Source organism: Polistes dominula, unplaced genomic scaffold, assembly GCF_049000335.1.
Source record: "Polistes dominula isolate Pdom_NZ unplaced genomic scaffold, Pdom_raw_medaka contig_28, whole genome shotgun sequence".
Classification (NCBI taxonomy): Eukaryota; Metazoa; Arthropoda; class Insecta; order Hymenoptera; family Vespidae; genus Polistes; species Polistes dominula.
In genome coordinates, this window is record NW_028300879.1 from 97,995 (window position 1) to 115,000 (window position 17,006).

The 17,006-nt window shown below is 36.7% G+C and overlaps 1 protein-coding gene across 4 annotated transcripts in view; it reads left to right on the plus strand.

The window, feature by feature from the left end:
- The first annotated feature begins 275 nt into the window (after positions 1 to 275).
- Positions 276 to 17,006, plus strand: part of stol (voltage-dependent calcium channel subunit stolid) — a 17,530-nt gene continuing 799 nt past the window's right edge. Inside the window, exons 1-24 of one of the 4 annotated variants that reach the window (XM_015325018.2) lie at positions 276 to 1,502; positions 2,267 to 2,348; positions 5,138 to 5,248; positions 5,983 to 6,202; positions 6,586 to 6,717; positions 6,808 to 7,422; positions 7,518 to 7,654; positions 7,737 to 7,817; positions 7,896 to 7,976; positions 8,053 to 8,127; positions 8,218 to 8,232; positions 8,316 to 8,423; positions 8,526 to 8,597; positions 8,674 to 8,815; positions 8,921 to 9,142; positions 9,225 to 9,321; positions 9,846 to 9,878; positions 10,532 to 10,636; positions 10,712 to 10,824; positions 10,927 to 11,063; positions 11,185 to 11,360; positions 11,461 to 11,672; positions 11,751 to 12,099; positions 12,185 to 17,006. The exon at positions 12,185 to 17,006 is cut by the window's right edge and continues 799 nt beyond it. In XM_015325018.2, the coding sequence (XP_015180504.1) occupies positions 1,405 to 1,502; positions 2,267 to 2,348; positions 5,138 to 5,248; positions 5,983 to 6,202; positions 6,586 to 6,717; positions 6,808 to 7,422; positions 7,518 to 7,654; positions 7,737 to 7,817; positions 7,896 to 7,976; positions 8,053 to 8,127; positions 8,218 to 8,232; positions 8,316 to 8,423; positions 8,526 to 8,597; positions 8,674 to 8,815; positions 8,921 to 9,142; positions 9,225 to 9,321; positions 9,846 to 9,878; positions 10,532 to 10,636; positions 10,712 to 10,824; positions 10,927 to 11,063; positions 11,185 to 11,360; positions 11,461 to 11,672; positions 11,751 to 12,099; positions 12,185 to 12,479 (3,708 nt within the window). In that variant the 5' untranslated portion in view covers positions 276 to 1,404 and the 3' untranslated portion in view covers positions 12,480 to 17,006. Of the gene's footprint in view, positions 1,503 to 2,266; positions 2,349 to 5,137; positions 5,249 to 5,610; positions 5,687 to 5,982; positions 6,203 to 6,585; positions 6,718 to 6,807; positions 7,423 to 7,517; positions 7,655 to 7,736; positions 7,818 to 7,895; positions 7,977 to 8,052; positions 8,128 to 8,217; positions 8,233 to 8,315; positions 8,424 to 8,525; positions 8,598 to 8,673; positions 8,816 to 8,920; positions 9,143 to 9,224; positions 9,322 to 9,845; positions 9,879 to 10,531; positions 10,637 to 10,711; positions 10,825 to 10,926; positions 11,064 to 11,184; positions 11,361 to 11,460; positions 11,673 to 11,750; positions 12,100 to 12,184 lie in introns of those variants that run through there. The other 3 variants (XM_015325020.2, XM_015325019.2, XM_089173150.1) reach the window with 3 other exon arrangements.

Here is a 17,006-nt window from a genome sequence, read left to right on the forward strand (position 1 = left end):
TTCTCACCCCTTTCCAACCCCTTTCTCACCCCTTTCGCAGCTTGTACTCGCGCACGCTCCGTACAAAAGGGTGAGGAGGAGGAGGGTGAGGAGGAGGAGGAGGAGGAGGAACGAGCCAAGTCGCTTCCTCTTTCGCGACGCACACGAGCTCGTGGCGCTTTCCGTTCCGTGCCGTTCTATTTCCTTCCGTTCCGTTCCATTCCGTTCCGTTCCGTTCCCCTCGGCCATCCTACGTCTTCCAGTCTTTTACTCTCCTCCGGAGAGCGGAATATAGATTCCGTACGCGTAACGCGTTACACGTACGCGGTTGCCTGCTGCTGCTGCTGCTGCTACTACTACTACTACTACTCCTACTACTACTATCACTTCGTTCAGTTGAACGCCGAACGTTGCAAACCCAGATACCCCTATTTTATTCCTCTAGTACCAGGGGGTGGATGTGCTTTTCTTTTTTTTTCTTTTCTCCTTTCGAACTTACGAAACCAAATTGTTAGGACGTAATCTCTAACGTAATCCTTGCGAATAGAAGAGGAAGTAGGAGGAGGAGAAGAGGGAGGTGAAAAAGTACAGTACGGTGCGGTACGGTGCGGTACGGTGTGGTACGGTGATGCAACTGATGATTACGCGGATACCTGGAAAAATCGGTGCTATTCGATTTGGGAAGAAAGATCGTTCGGCTTGAAATGGTTCTAAAGTGCAATCCTACCACAAACAGGAAGATCACGATAGACGTTGGTGAGCGTTCGAGAAGGGGTAGTGCGCGTTGGAGGTGAACCCAAAGAATCTATGTACTTTTGTAATAGATAATGTATCGATAGTATTGTTGGAAATTAGTTGCGCGCCAAGGATAAATTACTTCTTTAAGATAAGAAGATAAAGCATATTATTGGTATCTGTACAAAATCTGTACAGCATCACTGGATAATGCTCTCGACTGATTTACTTGACCTCGCGCCGCTGCTATATGCTAACATTTTACGTACGGCGATGGTTGTTCTTTCGTGCGCGTCGATCGATCGTAGTAGTAACTCGGTGCCACTGCTACGAGTTCTCGTAGCGTGAAAATTTCTTCTTTCTCTACTGTCTCTACAATACAACGTGTCTTATCCTTTTAATCGGTTACAGTATATCAAACAAACGAACGAACAAACGAACGAACGAACAAACGAACGAACGAACGAACGAACGAGCGAACGAACGAACAATACGCGAGTAACATACAGATTAATAGATAAATAGATAGACCGAGAGAAGTAGGAGGAGGAGGAGGAGGAGGGAGAGGAGGAGGAGGAGGAGGAGGTGGAGGAGGAGGTGCGGAAGAAGAAGAGGAAGAGGAGGAAGAGGAGGAAGGCAGAAGAGAATCAATCGAGAACATAGTCGGGTCTGTCCAAAATCGGCGGAATAATGTTTCTGCGTATCGACAGGATCGTGCGTTCGGGGATCTTGTTTCTGTTGTGCATCGAGTCGAGCTTTCAGCAGGAGGAAGATATACCCCATAACGAGTAAGTATACATATGATTTTTACATGTGTAAACATATGTTTTCGTTAAAAATGGAATGTTCGCGTATAAAGCGAGCGTAAAAAGAAAGAAAAAGAAAGAAAAAGAAACAAAAGGAAACAAAAAGAAAGGAATAGAAGATATTGGGCTGTGTAGGGCAAGTAGGACGCGTAGTAGTCGCGTAGTAGTAAGGCCCTCCTCGTGTACGTCGAGAGAAGGAGTGGGCGTACGGGTCGTCGGTCGTAGTACGCGCGGCGCGTATTTGCGACACGCGGGACTCCCTTGCGACACCCTCTTCCCTTCTAACCCCCCCCCTCTTTGCCCCCCCCTTCGCCCTTTTGCACTTTCATCGACAGCCGGTCTCAAGGACGAGTCCATTGTAAAAATCAAGATACGCCGATTTCTCCAATTTGTTCGTCTTCCGGTTTATCTGATCGCGCCAAGAGAGGACATGCGTGGCGTAACTCGATGCAACCTATGACCTCGATCTGCATCATCGACGTCTTACTACTACCCTATCGATGCTTTTTATTTTTCCATACGTGATACGTGTTAGTAGAGAACCATAAAAAAGGCAAGGGAAGGTATTTTGCCTTCTTCCCTTGTGACATAACGTTCTTCCTTTCCAACGTTCATCCCGTTTTCGTAGATTCACAGTCCACGAAATACGTTGATTTTCAATCTGGCCCATTCTCTGCGTGTTATTTTACCTGAGATAATATGGACTAACTAACTGAGAATAATTTTGTCTCTTCTTATATTTACAGAGTCAAAAATTGGGCCTTGAAGTTTGGAGTGGATTTATGGGAATTTGGTAAGCAAGTGACCAAAATGGGCGAAATACAGAGGGTAAGATGATATTTGTTTTTCAAGTGTTTCGATAAAAACGAAATATTATTTAAGTGGACGATGTTTTTTTTTTTTTTTCGCAACAACTTTGGTAGAATAGAAAATGCAAGATCGTAGAGCGTAAAGGTTGAATAACGAGAGCGTTGGTAACGACCAAGAGAACTGGAATAATAGTAGTGTCTGGCATCGAACCTTGTTCCGACTCTTGCTGCACTTTGCGTTTCCTAAAGCTCCAATTTTATTCCTTTTTTAACACTTTTTATTCCTTCTTGCTCTTGCATTTTACATCGTACGTTCCCACGTCTGTTCGATATACCATGGGAAAAAAGAGGGAAACAAAAGAAAAGAAAAGAAAGGAAAAGAAAGGAAAAGAAAGGTAAAGAAAAGTAAAGAGAAGAGAAGAGAAGAGAAGAGAAGAGAAGAGAAGAGAAGAGAAGAGAAGAAAAAAGCAACCCTAACGCCTGCAACCCGTTTTACTCGAGGGACCTTAATGGACTGTGTGTTTCTCATCGTGATTGCAGCCGCGTGCATCATTAATTACGTTATTAAACAACCTCCGCCGCTGTTCCTCTGGCCTGCATATGCTCTCATGTATTATTGCACTCATATTTCTTTTCTTTTTTTTCTACAAGCATACACAAAGAAATCGTCCAATTGAGACATTTCTTTTTCTCCTCGATTAATTATTATCAATTGAAATATGTAAATTTGAATAGTCGGATGATCAGAGTGGCATTTTAAAAAGGGAAATTGAAAACGTCTTTCTGGAATATAAACGAGCCATATATAATAGTTTTCCAAAGGCGAGATAAATGAATGAGAGAAGTAGAAAGCGAGGGGGAAAACGAAAGCAGGGTTGGGTGTTGGTGGTGGTGGTAAAATAAAGACCGCGAAGAGTTTGAGAGCGTCGGTATGAAAAGGTTCGTTTAAAAGGGGCCCTTTTGCAGGTGGCTCTTGAGTTGGAAGTTGTACGAGCTCGAACGTGGTTCAACGTAGAATGTAGAACCTATATACGTATATATATACATAGGTATGTATATAGGTATGTATATAGGTATATATGTAGGATGTAGGCGATTCCAAGTGTGTGTGTGTGTGTGTGTGTGTGTGTGTGTGTGTGTCGCAGCGAGTAAACGGACGCGACACGCTGATCGATAATACGCGAACTTCGAATCCCCTGTCGCTGATACGACAACGCGCGAAAAGTACGAGCGTCGAATCGTGCTGGCCCTCCTTTCTCCCCTAGCCTCCCTTCTTCTCTCACCCTGTTCGTCCTTTCCTGGAACTGGCGCCATCGCATCTCTGCCAACCATCAACGTTTCTTCCACCTATTACTACTCTATTCCTACATCAACGAAATCGAATGTCTATCGAACGTCTATCGAACGTCTATCGAATCTCCATCGAACCAATTCGCCATTTTCTTCACATACTTAGAAAAAATCACTTTCAAGAGCAATAACTTTATTTCCTATCCTTTTTCAATATGTAAAATAGATACGTATATGAGTAAATACGCGTATACTATGTTAGGATATATCGAAAGCATATAAGGAGGAACACTCGAATGGGGTGAGCCTTTTAAATTTACCTGTTGCTCTTGCAATTGAGAGAGAGGGATAACACTTTTAATTCGACGTAGTTACACCGTCTGCTGATGTAATATATATAAAGCTTATCCTACGTACGAAGAAATTCAAATAGAACGAACGAAAGTTATAAATTAGTAGAAATAGCTTGCGAATGATTTATAAAGTTATTTTCAAGGTAAATTCCGCGGATAGTTCCTTTTTAGAAATCCCATATATATATATATATATATATATATATATATATAACGTACATGTATTGGTTATTCGTGAAATAATAGAACGATTACGTGGCGATATCGAGCGAAAAGGAGACTAAATGAGAAGGGATCGATACGAGGGAGGCATTACTCTTCATATTTCCCAGATTAAATTCAACGATTAAAATATTTTCCTTTACTCGACTAACTTTATCCTATCTTCGAGAATAAACACTTTTAACCCCCCCCCCTCGTCGTGTAAAGTTGTTTGGCCGAGATTAAAAATGAATCTTTTTGTAAGTGCAATTCTTAAATTGACTAGAATTATTAATAAATAAAAATATATAAGTATTTCGAGAGAAGAGAGAAAAAGTAACAACTCGTCACATCGCACCCCCCGCTCGTGTTTTATTTCTTCGCACGAGTATCAAGAGAAAATATAAAGGCTGCTTTTTTTTGCCGTCTCTACTTTTTCACAGATAAGAAAGGTCGCTCGCTTGGTCGCTTTTTTACGCTCGATCCATCCTGTCCATTATCCTCCTTTTCGTTTCTTTTTCTACGTAACACCCCTCGTTACTTCTTCTCTCTTCTCCATTTCCTCTCCGTAGGTAAGATAAAGGTTTACCTTCCGATAACATACAATTTGCGATTTGCTAGTACGAAAAGAAAAGCTTTTTCTTTCTTTCTTTCTTTTCTTCATAGTAATGAACACAAATTGAAATGAAAAAGAAATGCTCTCTATCTCTCGCGTCTACTATGTGTATTTGAATAATTCGATACGTTATGTGTGCGTACCTTGTGTGTGCTAAATGCGCTATCAACGTCAAGGCCAATTGCCACTTTGCGTGTCGATTAAAGCAAAGAGAATAATAGACGTTTATTTTCACCCATTACATCGTCATCACATCGTCATCACATCGTCATCACATCGTCCACGTTTATCTTTTTCTTCGAGAACCAAATCTCTATCATAAATAGAACATTTTTTGTCGATTTACAGAATTATTATAAGGTCGAGGCGAATCTCATTAAAAGGGACGGCTTGGTACTGGTCAGAGAAATGGCTGCTGAAGTTAAAAATATGATGGATTTCAAAATGAACGCTGTTATGGTGAGTATGATAATGAATGATATAATGAATGAAATAACCATATATAAATGTCTGGATTAATCGTAGTTTGCATATTTATTTGCAATCCGATCAACTCGGTATGAGTTGAGTATTGTTTCAATGTTCTTCGTTATCCGAGAAGAATCGGCAAACTGGGACGGGAATGAAGTAATTGCCGTCAATAAGAATCCTGTCACGTTGTTGAAGGAAAATACCTGACTGGCTTGACAAATCTAAACCTGGACACGTCGTATAGCCTTTTCCCCTCCACTACCACCACTTGCAACCCTTCCTTCCATCCACATCTACATCCATATACATTTGCATTTGCATTTGTATTTGCATTTGTATTTGCATTTGCACTTCTATTGCGTCGCCGCTGACAACGGTGATGATACGCTATCTCTGTCACTTTCATTATCTTAAGATAGTGTATAGGTACTCGTATTACGTACACTTAAGTAACCTTACGAACGATTAGAGAAAGGAGGATGAGAATAATGAAGTTCGACCATTATCCTATTCCGTTGATCTCTTAATTTTAATTAATTCTACAATTACGACGTGCAAATGATCTTTGTGTTGTATACCTCTACTAATCGATTTACATTTCCGAACGATTATCAATTTGACGGATACCTTTAGAATACATTTTAGTGTGTCTAGTGACTAATTGTATTAGAATGGAAATATTAGAATGGATTGATAGATAAATTGATGAATTGATTTCGCAGAGACTAATGGAAAATGCGGAACAGGCTGCAGTTTCGCCGCCAAGGGATGCTAACATTTTGCCTAAATATTCTTCCTATCGTTATAATCTTTTTACGACTGATGGCAAAAAGTCTTCCGATTCTCGAGAAATCTATCTAAATACGCATCATCATTTCGATTGGTTGGCAGTAAACGTTTCTTTATCGTCCGTTCTCGTACCGGGTGAAATTGATGAAACAGGTAAATTTATTTTTCTTTTATTACACGTTTACTGCTTACTGCTTACTGCTTACTGCTTACTGCTTACTACTTACTACTTACTATGTCCAAACAGTCACCAACTAACCAAAAAAGATGAAAATCCAGTTAGTAGTGACTTTTGTGAACATGGAAAATAAATCTAAATTCACTTTGCAAGTAAATAGAAAGTGAGATAGAGAAAGAAAAAGAGGTGATAGTAGTAGTAGTAGCAGTACCTACCCATCTACCTACCCATCTACCTACCCATCTACCTACCCATCTACCTACCTAGCTACCACCTACTTTCAAAGTTACTTCAACTTTCTCGACAAAGTATCCCTCGCTTTACAATCCTTTTAACGTCCTTCCAAATGTCATTATAGAAAGCGACGTAGCTGCAGGCATTCTATGGAGCGAATATTTGGATCCTCTTTTCATCAATAATTATGAAAGCGATCCTTCCTTATCGTGGCAGTACTATGGTGCAACGTCAGGATTTTTGAGACGTTTTCCTGGTAAATAAGACAAATTTTCTCTAACATATTATTCAAATGATTTCAACTTGATTGATTGCTGTTGTTGTTGTTGTTGTTGTTGTTGTTTAGCAATAACGTGGCCACCGGTAGAAGGAGTATTTGGTTCTAACCAAAAAGCACCCTTAGTCCTTTCGAATCCTGTATTCCGGCACGTGTACGACTTTAGGACTTCCAATTGGTTCGTCGGTGCTGCCAATAGTCCTAAAGATTTAGCTATTTTAATCGACACTATGGGATATGACAGCGAACGGAATGAAAAATTGCTAATCGCTACGACCAAAGCTATATTGGATACGTTAGGTCCTGACGATTACGTCAACGTTTATCGATACGGCGAGACAGCTGAGGAAATCGTTCAGTGTTTCAAGGATAGTCTGGTTCAAGCTTCGCCAGAAAACATACAGGAACTCAAGTCAGCTATGAATACATTGAAACACGAGGAAAGTACTAAGAACATATCCGCGGCCTTGAGTACGGCCTTTGAAATCCTTCACAAGTACAACAGAACCGGTCAGGGCAGTCAATGTAATCAAGCGATCATCTTGATAACAACCGACAACGAAGCTCCTCCTACGGAAGTGATCAGAAGGTATAACTGGCCACACATGCCAGTTAGATTATTTGCTTACCTTATTGGCGGTGACAAGAGTCCGGAACTCTTTGACATGGCTTGCACCAACAAAGGTATCGATCACACAACATTATCACACATATTTATCTCGATCGATAGATTACTATTTCTAACTTGGTCATAACAATGTTGGTTATTATTTATACAGGATATTACGCGAGAATTACTAAACCGGAAGAGATTAAAAGTAAAGTTTTCGAATATGTTAAAGTACTTGCACGGCCTATGGTGCTTTATCAGCACGATCATCCTATACATTGGAGTCCGGCTTACATTGGCGGAAAAGTAATCATCCATCATCCATCATTTTAATCCAAAGGACTTTGACTTGTTGACTGTTATACAAATATTATCATTTGATTTTTAGAGTAAAAGATTCGGTAGAGAAAATCACGGACAATTGATGACATCCGTCACTGCTCCGATTTTGGATCGTCGAAATCATACGGTACGCTTTACTTATTCATTACTATTTGTTTCATCAATTCATCATCTTTTTTTGTTTTTGTTTTTGTTTTTGTTTTAGTTAAAAAGAGCTAATTTATTGGGCGTCGTTGGTACCGACGTTCCTGTCGAAGAAATACAAAAACTGGTACCACCTTACAAGGTATTTATTTCATTAGATTGATTGCATTTATTTCTACATGATAAATATCATCTCATTAATTTTCTTTACTTTTCAGTTGGGAGTCAATGGATACTCCTTTATCGTTGACAATAACGGTCGTGTCTTGTATCATCCGGACCTGCGTCCATTGGTGAGTAATTCTTACAAACAACACCTACAAACACACCTACCTCCTACCGACAAGTATTAATTATAAATAATAATTGTACCACTAATGCAGCCAGAAAATTCAGATGTGAGTATAGAAGACAAGACGACTCGGTTTAATCGAAATTTCCTATATTGTACTTAACTAAACATTTTTCTTGGTTAACATAGTACGAAGAGACACTAAAGCCTACGTACATAAGCGTAGATTTATCGGAAGTTGAACTAGCCGAATACGACGGACCCTCGCACCCTTTGAATAATTCACTTCTTTTAGATGTAAGTAATAATCCGTCGTCTACATAATCAAATCTAAATCTAAATCTAAATCTAAATATAAATCTAAATCTAAATCGATATATTTAATAATTAAAATTACAGTTGAGGCACGATATGATCGATCAGAAAGAAGGGGAGATCGGCTTTAGCGTGAAAATTCATTACGATGACATGGTAAATGCTAAAACTAGCTTATTAATTAACAAATGACAAGAAAAGAAATAAAAATAAGACAGAGTATAAATTTCAGAAAAGAGTGACGATCAGACGACACAATTATTTTTACAAGCCGATAGAGGGTACACCGTTTTCATTAGGTTTGGCTTTACCCGAAGGGTATGGCATGTTCGAACTCCTTGCCGAACAAGAGATCAAGCACATGGCAGTCAATGGTACATGGTTACTTACTTACTTACTTACTTAAAGTAAAATAGTTAAATCAATTTTTTGAGAATTCTTCATAGTAATTGGATGTTTTTGTTTTTCTTTTCCATCAGCGACCGAATACTTTAAAGGTAATAATTGGAAAGTACATCCAGATTGGGTGTATTGCGAATATAATTCGGCATCGAGCAAGACGTTCATTTCCCCGGAGGAACGCATAATACACTTTTTATCGCGTACGAAAAAACCCGCGTGGAAGTGGATGTCCTTGAGACCAAGGAGTCCAAGCTCGCACCATAAGCAAGCGAGCAAGCCAGAGAAGGACTCTCATTACTGTAAGTATATAAGACAATTTGCATTATTATGTTCAATTTCAATATTTACAAAAATTGATGAAAAATCTTTTTGTCCGTTCAGGTGACAAGGGATTAATTCAATCCTTAATTTTGGACGCTATCGTAACGGATGGGTTTGATAAAAGAGGAAATTCGATGCACAAAGAAGAGAATACAAAGTGAGTAAATCGGTCCATGTATGGGAGGACAATGAGATTTTAGAAAAAAAAAAAAAAAAAAAAAAAAAAGCACGTCAATCCACCGTACACACACACTCACACACACGCGCGCGCAAATATACGTTTTTAGTAATGTCTCCTCGAGCACCTCGCAAAATGCGCCAAATGCACAAAAAGCACGCGATTATGTATTCACTTATGATCACGCATCGTTACGAGAATCGTTTGCACTCTTTATTGCAAAACTATTATGAAATAAATTTGCAAAGAGGATGGCGGAAGGCACCCTTGGTTGAAAGAAATACGTGGATATTTTGTAATCTAATATCCAGCAAAAAGAACAAAGCATAATTCCCGTAAAAATAATCATCAATCAATGAAGTTATTTCCACGTATTTCCTTCGTAGTTAGAAAGAAATGATATGCACCGTGCGCCAACGTTTGTTCTCTTTCATTTTACAAGACATTATATTTCATTGCATATATTTTGATTACATTTTATTATTGTGTGTCTCCACCGCTAGCCCTATTGCCATACTGATGGCTCTACTGCACAGGTAATTTGCAAAAATCCATTATGCACAATTAATTGTCTAAACGCGTACACGTCTACGCTGCAACGTAATAAGTTTTTAGCCGGTGTCGTCTAATATAACCTCTGCTATATATATATATTATGCACCTTCTACGTCGACGTAAACTTTTTACTCGGATCTAACCATTGCTATATATATAGGGTGCATACAAGTTTATACTAATTCTAACCTTCTAACGTATCATTTTCAGCTAAGGGAGTATGGTAAAAATCATTAAGAATACTTTATATACGCCCTATATATAATAGCATTTGAATCTCTCGACAGTCTTGAGATTTATTGTCGAAATACGATCCGAGTAATGAAAAAACTAATCTCGGTATGAGTACCAAACGAGAGAGAGAGAGAGAGAGAGAGAGAGAGAGAGATCGTCTACATTTGAATGTGGTAATACCAATAAGAATTGTGAGAAAGGAGGAAAAATAGATCAATTTAGCCGTTCTCTTGTGATTCTCTCCAAGTCACTAAATAATTCTTACTATAATATTATTATTATTATTATTATTGTTATTATTATTATTATTATTATTATTATTATTATTGTTGAAAGAAAAAAGAAAAAGAAAAAATCATGTAAAGTTCTTGTGACTAATATGATCGGTTTGTTTTTGCAGCAAAGGCAGGGGTAGATTTGGGGTTATCAGAAGTTTTGTCGCAACTAGGAGTGGACTTTTTCGTTGGCACGAACATCAACAGAGTTATGAAAAAACAGAGGAGCCGTACGTAAATGATCCCACGATTTAATTAGCGTCAGATCGATCGAGAATTACGTCAGTCGAGTATTCCGTTTTCAGTTGGTTTCCCGAACAATACTCAAGAGCTATGGAGTCTTCTTGGTATAAACGTGCAGTCGATCAACACTCCATCGAACCGGAAAGTTTCGTTTTCAGCGTTCCATTCGATGCTGGTAGGACGACTGTATAAACACATTTTTTTTTTTTTTCATTTTACATTCACAATTTACTATTACATATAATAAATAAAGTGTATTTTGTTATTTTGTTGTTAGCCGAAAAACCGAATCCTCTGGTCACTGCAACGCATGCTATTTTTATTGGTAAAGGACATAAAGCACCGGCTGCAGTCGTAGGATTGCAATTTCAACATTCCTCTTTGGCATCCCATTTCGTTAACATAACGTCAACTGTAGGTCATCTACAGTTTTTGTTTGTTTTTTTTTTTTCTGGTTTTTATGGATTTATTTCAAAAGCCATAGTTTTGTTTCGTTGCAAAAATGAGAGTTTTCATTTGGTAATTTGCATTCCAGTGTACAGCTGGAACGACTGGCTGTAAGAAAAACTGCGGATCGGAGGAACTCGATTGTTATATTCTTGACAATAGCGGATTTGTCGTTATAAGCGAAAGGCACGAACATACTGGGAAATTTTTTGGCGAGATAGATGGTACCATAATGGATTCCTTGGTACAGGATAGGATCTACAGGTTATACATCCAAATATTCTATATTCAATGAAAAGGAATGAAATGTCGCGTTAATTGAATGAAATAGTCGTCTATTAATCTATTGAATATTATTGTACAGGAAAGTAACCGTGATCGATTATCAAGGGACTTGTAGTCCTCAAGAAAGTCATCGTTCTTCGGCACCAAGAACTACATCAGCTTCCATCTTGAAAGGCACCGCACTTCTTGGAAATTTCATTTGGAATCTCTTTTTGAGTTTCAACGTTCAAGACATTTGGCGTACGGTAGTGGCTTTTGCCAAAGACGCTGCTCATTCCATGCAAAACGATGGTAAATGTTAGAATGCATAGAATAAAATTCGTGTTAATATAATATTTTAGTAAGTACTCCTCGTATCGTTGTTTTCAGACGATCTGATATTATCCGACACCGAGATCGAAATTGATTCGAATATCGATGATACCGATGAACTAAGCAGCGAACTGAATAATCTCGAATCGATAGCACCCGCGGAATCGACCGCGGAATCGGTTGTTCCAGGAAAAGAAGATTTTTCGGAAATACCAGTAGCAGCTGCGATACCCGTTTCACCGCCTACTACTCGTGCCACCTCTGCCCACTTTCCACCGCGCAAATTAAGATCTTGCGAAAAGAAGACGGATCTTTATATTTTGCAACCCGAAAGATTAAATACCAGCGGACAAAGTAATCCGCTCAAAGGGAAATTAACGAATTGTCATGTTACGGGTTGCGAAAGGTAATCTTTAACAAACGTTAAAAACAAAAACTTGGATTTTAAAATAACTATTGTTCTTGAATATTTAGTTTGTTCTCGTTGATAGGCCTTTCAGCGTGCAAAAAATACGTCACACGAATTTAATCCTCCTCGTGGTAGACACGTTGTGTCCATGCGGTAACAAACAACTCAGTATCGAGCCCATAGAAGCTATGACGGAACCAGGTGCTTGCACGGCGAGAAGAGAACGACTTTACCGAAGAAGGCCGCCAAAATGTATTAATTATCATCCAGAAGAGATGGAAATCAAGATTTGCGGTGGCGCAACCCTGACGCAACTTGCTCGATCGACGCAAATCGTATTCTTATTAACGACCATCTTGCTCGTCAGGTTGGCGTGACTCTCCAATTAAAGCACACGCGCACGCTAATTCACAAATATCAATGAACAAAATGATGAACAAAATGAACAAATTGTCTAAGCGAGTCATTATTATTATATGAGCGGTCTACTCTGCCTTTTTCCTTTTTCGTCTCTGGCTCGTCTCTCTTTCTCTCCCAACGAATCCGTCGTCGTCGTCGCATCGATAATAAAAAAGCAACGCACCGAGAGTCAACAATCTCTCTGTCTCGCTTGCGTTCCAAGTATTCGACGAGGAGCTTTTGCACGTTTTCTAATTCGACCATTTGTCGTGTCTTCTTTTCTCACTCATTTCTAGATTGAAAGATATCGGATGTAATATTTCATATATTGCGAACCGTTGCTTTATGATATATGACCAATTATATATCATTAACCAATAATATATATCGTCAATCGATCGAGGCTTCCACCAAGTTAAATCACCGTTTCTTTCTTTTCTTTATCTTTCGTATTCATCTATTGAAATCAAACAATCTCCCACTAATTATAAATATACCGATTGTTCTTTTTTATCAAAAGAACTTGGTCAATCGCTAATTGTAAGACGATTTTTATTTAATGGTCATCTCTGGTTCCGTCCCTATATAAAAGTAATTATTACGACACGTATTTACTTCGCAGTAATATATATATATATATATATACATCCTTTGATCTTTTTCCAGGAATGAGATTGAACGTCATCGAGTCGGTCGGTTTATAACGATTCCGATGATCGATGACGCGTGACAAAAATTAAGTTTTATTTTGAAAGAAAATAGAACAAACAAAACGAAAAAAAGATAAAAAAAAAAAGAAAGAATGAAAAGTGCACTCGTTATGCGATTTTAAAGCTCACTCTTACTCTTATAAATTGTCAATCGAAGAATTTGGTTGCAAACCGATTCGACGAATGAACAAATTTATCTTTCGCGTCGAAGATTGTAAGAAAACAAGATTATGGCGTTAACGTGCGACGAGATTCGGAGTCAGGGCGAAGAAATATAATAAATGTTAAAAGAAATAACAAAACAAAACAAAACAAAAAAAAAAAGAATCGAACTTGTTAAACGAAGATTTTCTCCGTAAATTCGTTGTAAAACTATCTCGAACATATAATAAATAGACGCAAATACACGCGAGACCTCACAGAGGGACCGACCGTTCTTGATATTTACGAACAACAACACAGGTTGTTCGTATATTATATATGCATTCGTACATACAAATAATATATGTATATGTATATAATTGAAATAATACGTGTATAGCGGACCGATGAAAGTTTAACGGTCCATCTATTGGGAGAGCCTAATTCGTTGCTTCAAGCAACGATAGCACTTGAACATATTAGATAAAAAATAATCTTTTAAACGGCCCCCGCCATAAACGGGCGCCAAAACGTCTTCCAGTATTTGTATATTAATGATAAAAATCGACTATAAAGGATATATTATATATACATATACACATACATATATATACATATAGCTATATATACATGGATAATAAAAATACTAAATACTTGGGGAAAAAGATTAATAAATTAATTAATTATTAAATTAACAAAAATATAAGATACTTACATATATATATATATATATAAATTAAGAAAATGACATAACGACGAAAAAAAAGGATTTAAATGATAAACAACCAAAGGGAAAATAAGAAAATATCCAAGCAGAGAGAGAGAGAGAGAGGGGTATATAAGAAATAAGAAACACTTTGACCTAAATCGTTCCAAACGATGATACAATACGATACGAAACGATACATTTATGCGAACGCAAGAAGAATGCTTGTTTTTTAGACAGGATTATAAAGAGAGAGGCATTTAGTTATCGTGTGTGTATATCCTATTTATCCTTTACTTTTGTCCTCCTACACGTATGTATTTCAATTTCCTCTCGATTATTATTTCGCGTCATTCAGAACGTTCGCTGTATTTGTTCGCGTTCTAATCCTTTTACTTTGCAGGATCACGCGAGTATTACAAAACGGGTATAAACACAGATAAGAAAAAAAAAAAAAGAAAAAAGAGAAAAAAAGAAAAAAGAGAAAAAAAGAAAAAAGGAAAAAAAAATGATGACGATTATGATAATAATAAAATTTGGAACGTGTCGAGAATATAACGATGTCCTTGTTCCTCTTATTTGGACACGTTTTCATCGACTTCGATTCTTCTAAATAAGCATATTACATAGAACTTTTTCTAGCTTTCTAGTTTGGTTAAACTTTTCGAGGCTACACATTTGGAATTTGTATATTTTGTTGATTTTCATTACGTTGAAGATAATAAATAATATATGAAATAAAATATTCTTCATTTGACGACGATGTAGAAGAAAATTGGTTTAAATTTCTATATGAAAAAAAAAAAAAATGAGAAAAAAAAGATTACTCTTAGGCGTTATTAAAGTGCTAAATCGTCGTAATAAAGAACGCACTTTCCTTTTCCACACTGTCCTTACAAACGAATAGATTTAATAAGTCATATAATAGTTAAATGAACTGTAGAAATCGATCGTCGTACGCACGCCACACACATAAACAACAAACATAAGTACATACTTTATGTTGAAATTGTTGTGTTGTTGTTTCATTGTCCGATGGTCGGGTCGATATTCTTGAAAAGTTAACAAAAAGAGCAACAATCCAAAATTCGATTAATCCTCTATAGTATATATAGTCTAATTCATATTATACAAATGAAATAATATACAAATTAACGTTTTTTTCCAAAATGTGTTGAATTCTTTGTCATTTTGTGTTTGTCAGCTTAATATCTTGCGATATCAAATTGATTCGGGCTATAGAGGATTAAATAATAACAAGCGGACAAGATTTTGGCTCGCAACAAGAATAACAATGAAATAATATGAATCGTCGTGCAATTGTTAATGTTGTAAAACTTGTATTCGACGGCATCGCGAGCCAAATCAAAGTCGATTAGCTTTAAACAACAACAATTGATATCTTTGTAAACAGAGAAAGAGGCCCCGAGATTTATATTAGATATTATACACAGAGTGTCATATCATTTTCATACAATTCTACTTTTTCCTCGTAATTTACTATTCTAATTGGAAAATAAAAGCTATTGTTGTTTTTTGTTAAATGTGATGATGAATAATATCTTCATTATTAATTGATTTCTAATTTATCACAAATTTCATAAATTGTTGTTGTTGTTGTTGTTCTTGTTACTATTCTTCTTCTTCTTCTTCTTCTTCTTCTACTTGTACTTGTATTTCTTCTTCTTCTTCTTCTCCTTCTTCTCTCCGTTCAAACTCTGGTATACTAAAGCTCGAAACCGAAGAAAAAGAAATATAGTGGAAAAATATTCGTCTGCGTTGTCCTTAAAGTGTGCCTTTGCTTGTATACACGAACCGTTAACGTACTGTTAAAAATGCTGTAAAAAAAAAAAGAAAAAAAAAAAAAAAGAAAAAAAAATGAAGAAGATGATATATTCCTTGATACACTTGACATACGACACGCAATCGCGCACAACGATTGTTAGTTATCAATGGCGTCGTTCATTAGAAACTATATACAATTAAGAAATAATGAAATGAGAAATAACAATTTATAGATACAGAATGTTTGATTCGTTGATAAAAGGCCTACCGTAAATGATTTTCTATAAGTTTCGATTATACTAACATTATACATTATACATACAAGAGAAATGGAAATAAACATAGGGAAGAAAAGAAAGACGACAAATAGAATTTAGAAATATTGGCCAATAGTATACCAGAGTTTATGGAATTTGTCATTGAAATTCTATCATTGAAATAGAGAAATAAAATATATATAATAAGAAAGTTTAGGGTGTTCCATTAATGATAACACGAATTTGTCTCTACTTTATAACTTGAAAACGTTTTATCATACATTTATCTGTATACGTAAGAGTGTTGAATCAACGTCAGGATTAGACGATAAAACAACATTAGTTTAATCGCCAAGCGAATTTGTAGTATTATTAATGATTATTACAAATGCATAATAAATACTACCTAATGATGAAACGCACACGAAAGCTTCCATTTTGCTCGATAATAATACATACATACATACATACATACATACATACATATTTCGATATTACATATACATGCATATTTACAAATAGTCTGTTATCTTGCAGCTCGATAGTATCGATAGTATCAAGCTGCAATATTTTCTACCGTGATATCTTTTTTATCTGACGTGTTGCCACTTGGAATACCCTTCGCTTATGTATAATGTTCAAAAATAAAGAAGAAAAATCACAAGAGATGATATGCATAAATACTATAATATAAGATATTATAATAAATATATATATTATAGGCGTATTTACGATATGAAAATCAAACGAAGCGAATCTAGCTCGGAGAAAATAGTCTAATTAAATGTATCGATGTTTCTCATTTTCTTTCATTAGATATAGATTACATATAGATATAGATTGCATATATAGAGATGAACTTTTGTTGGCAATTTGTTCCGGGGCCGAAGCCTCCTCTGCAAAAAG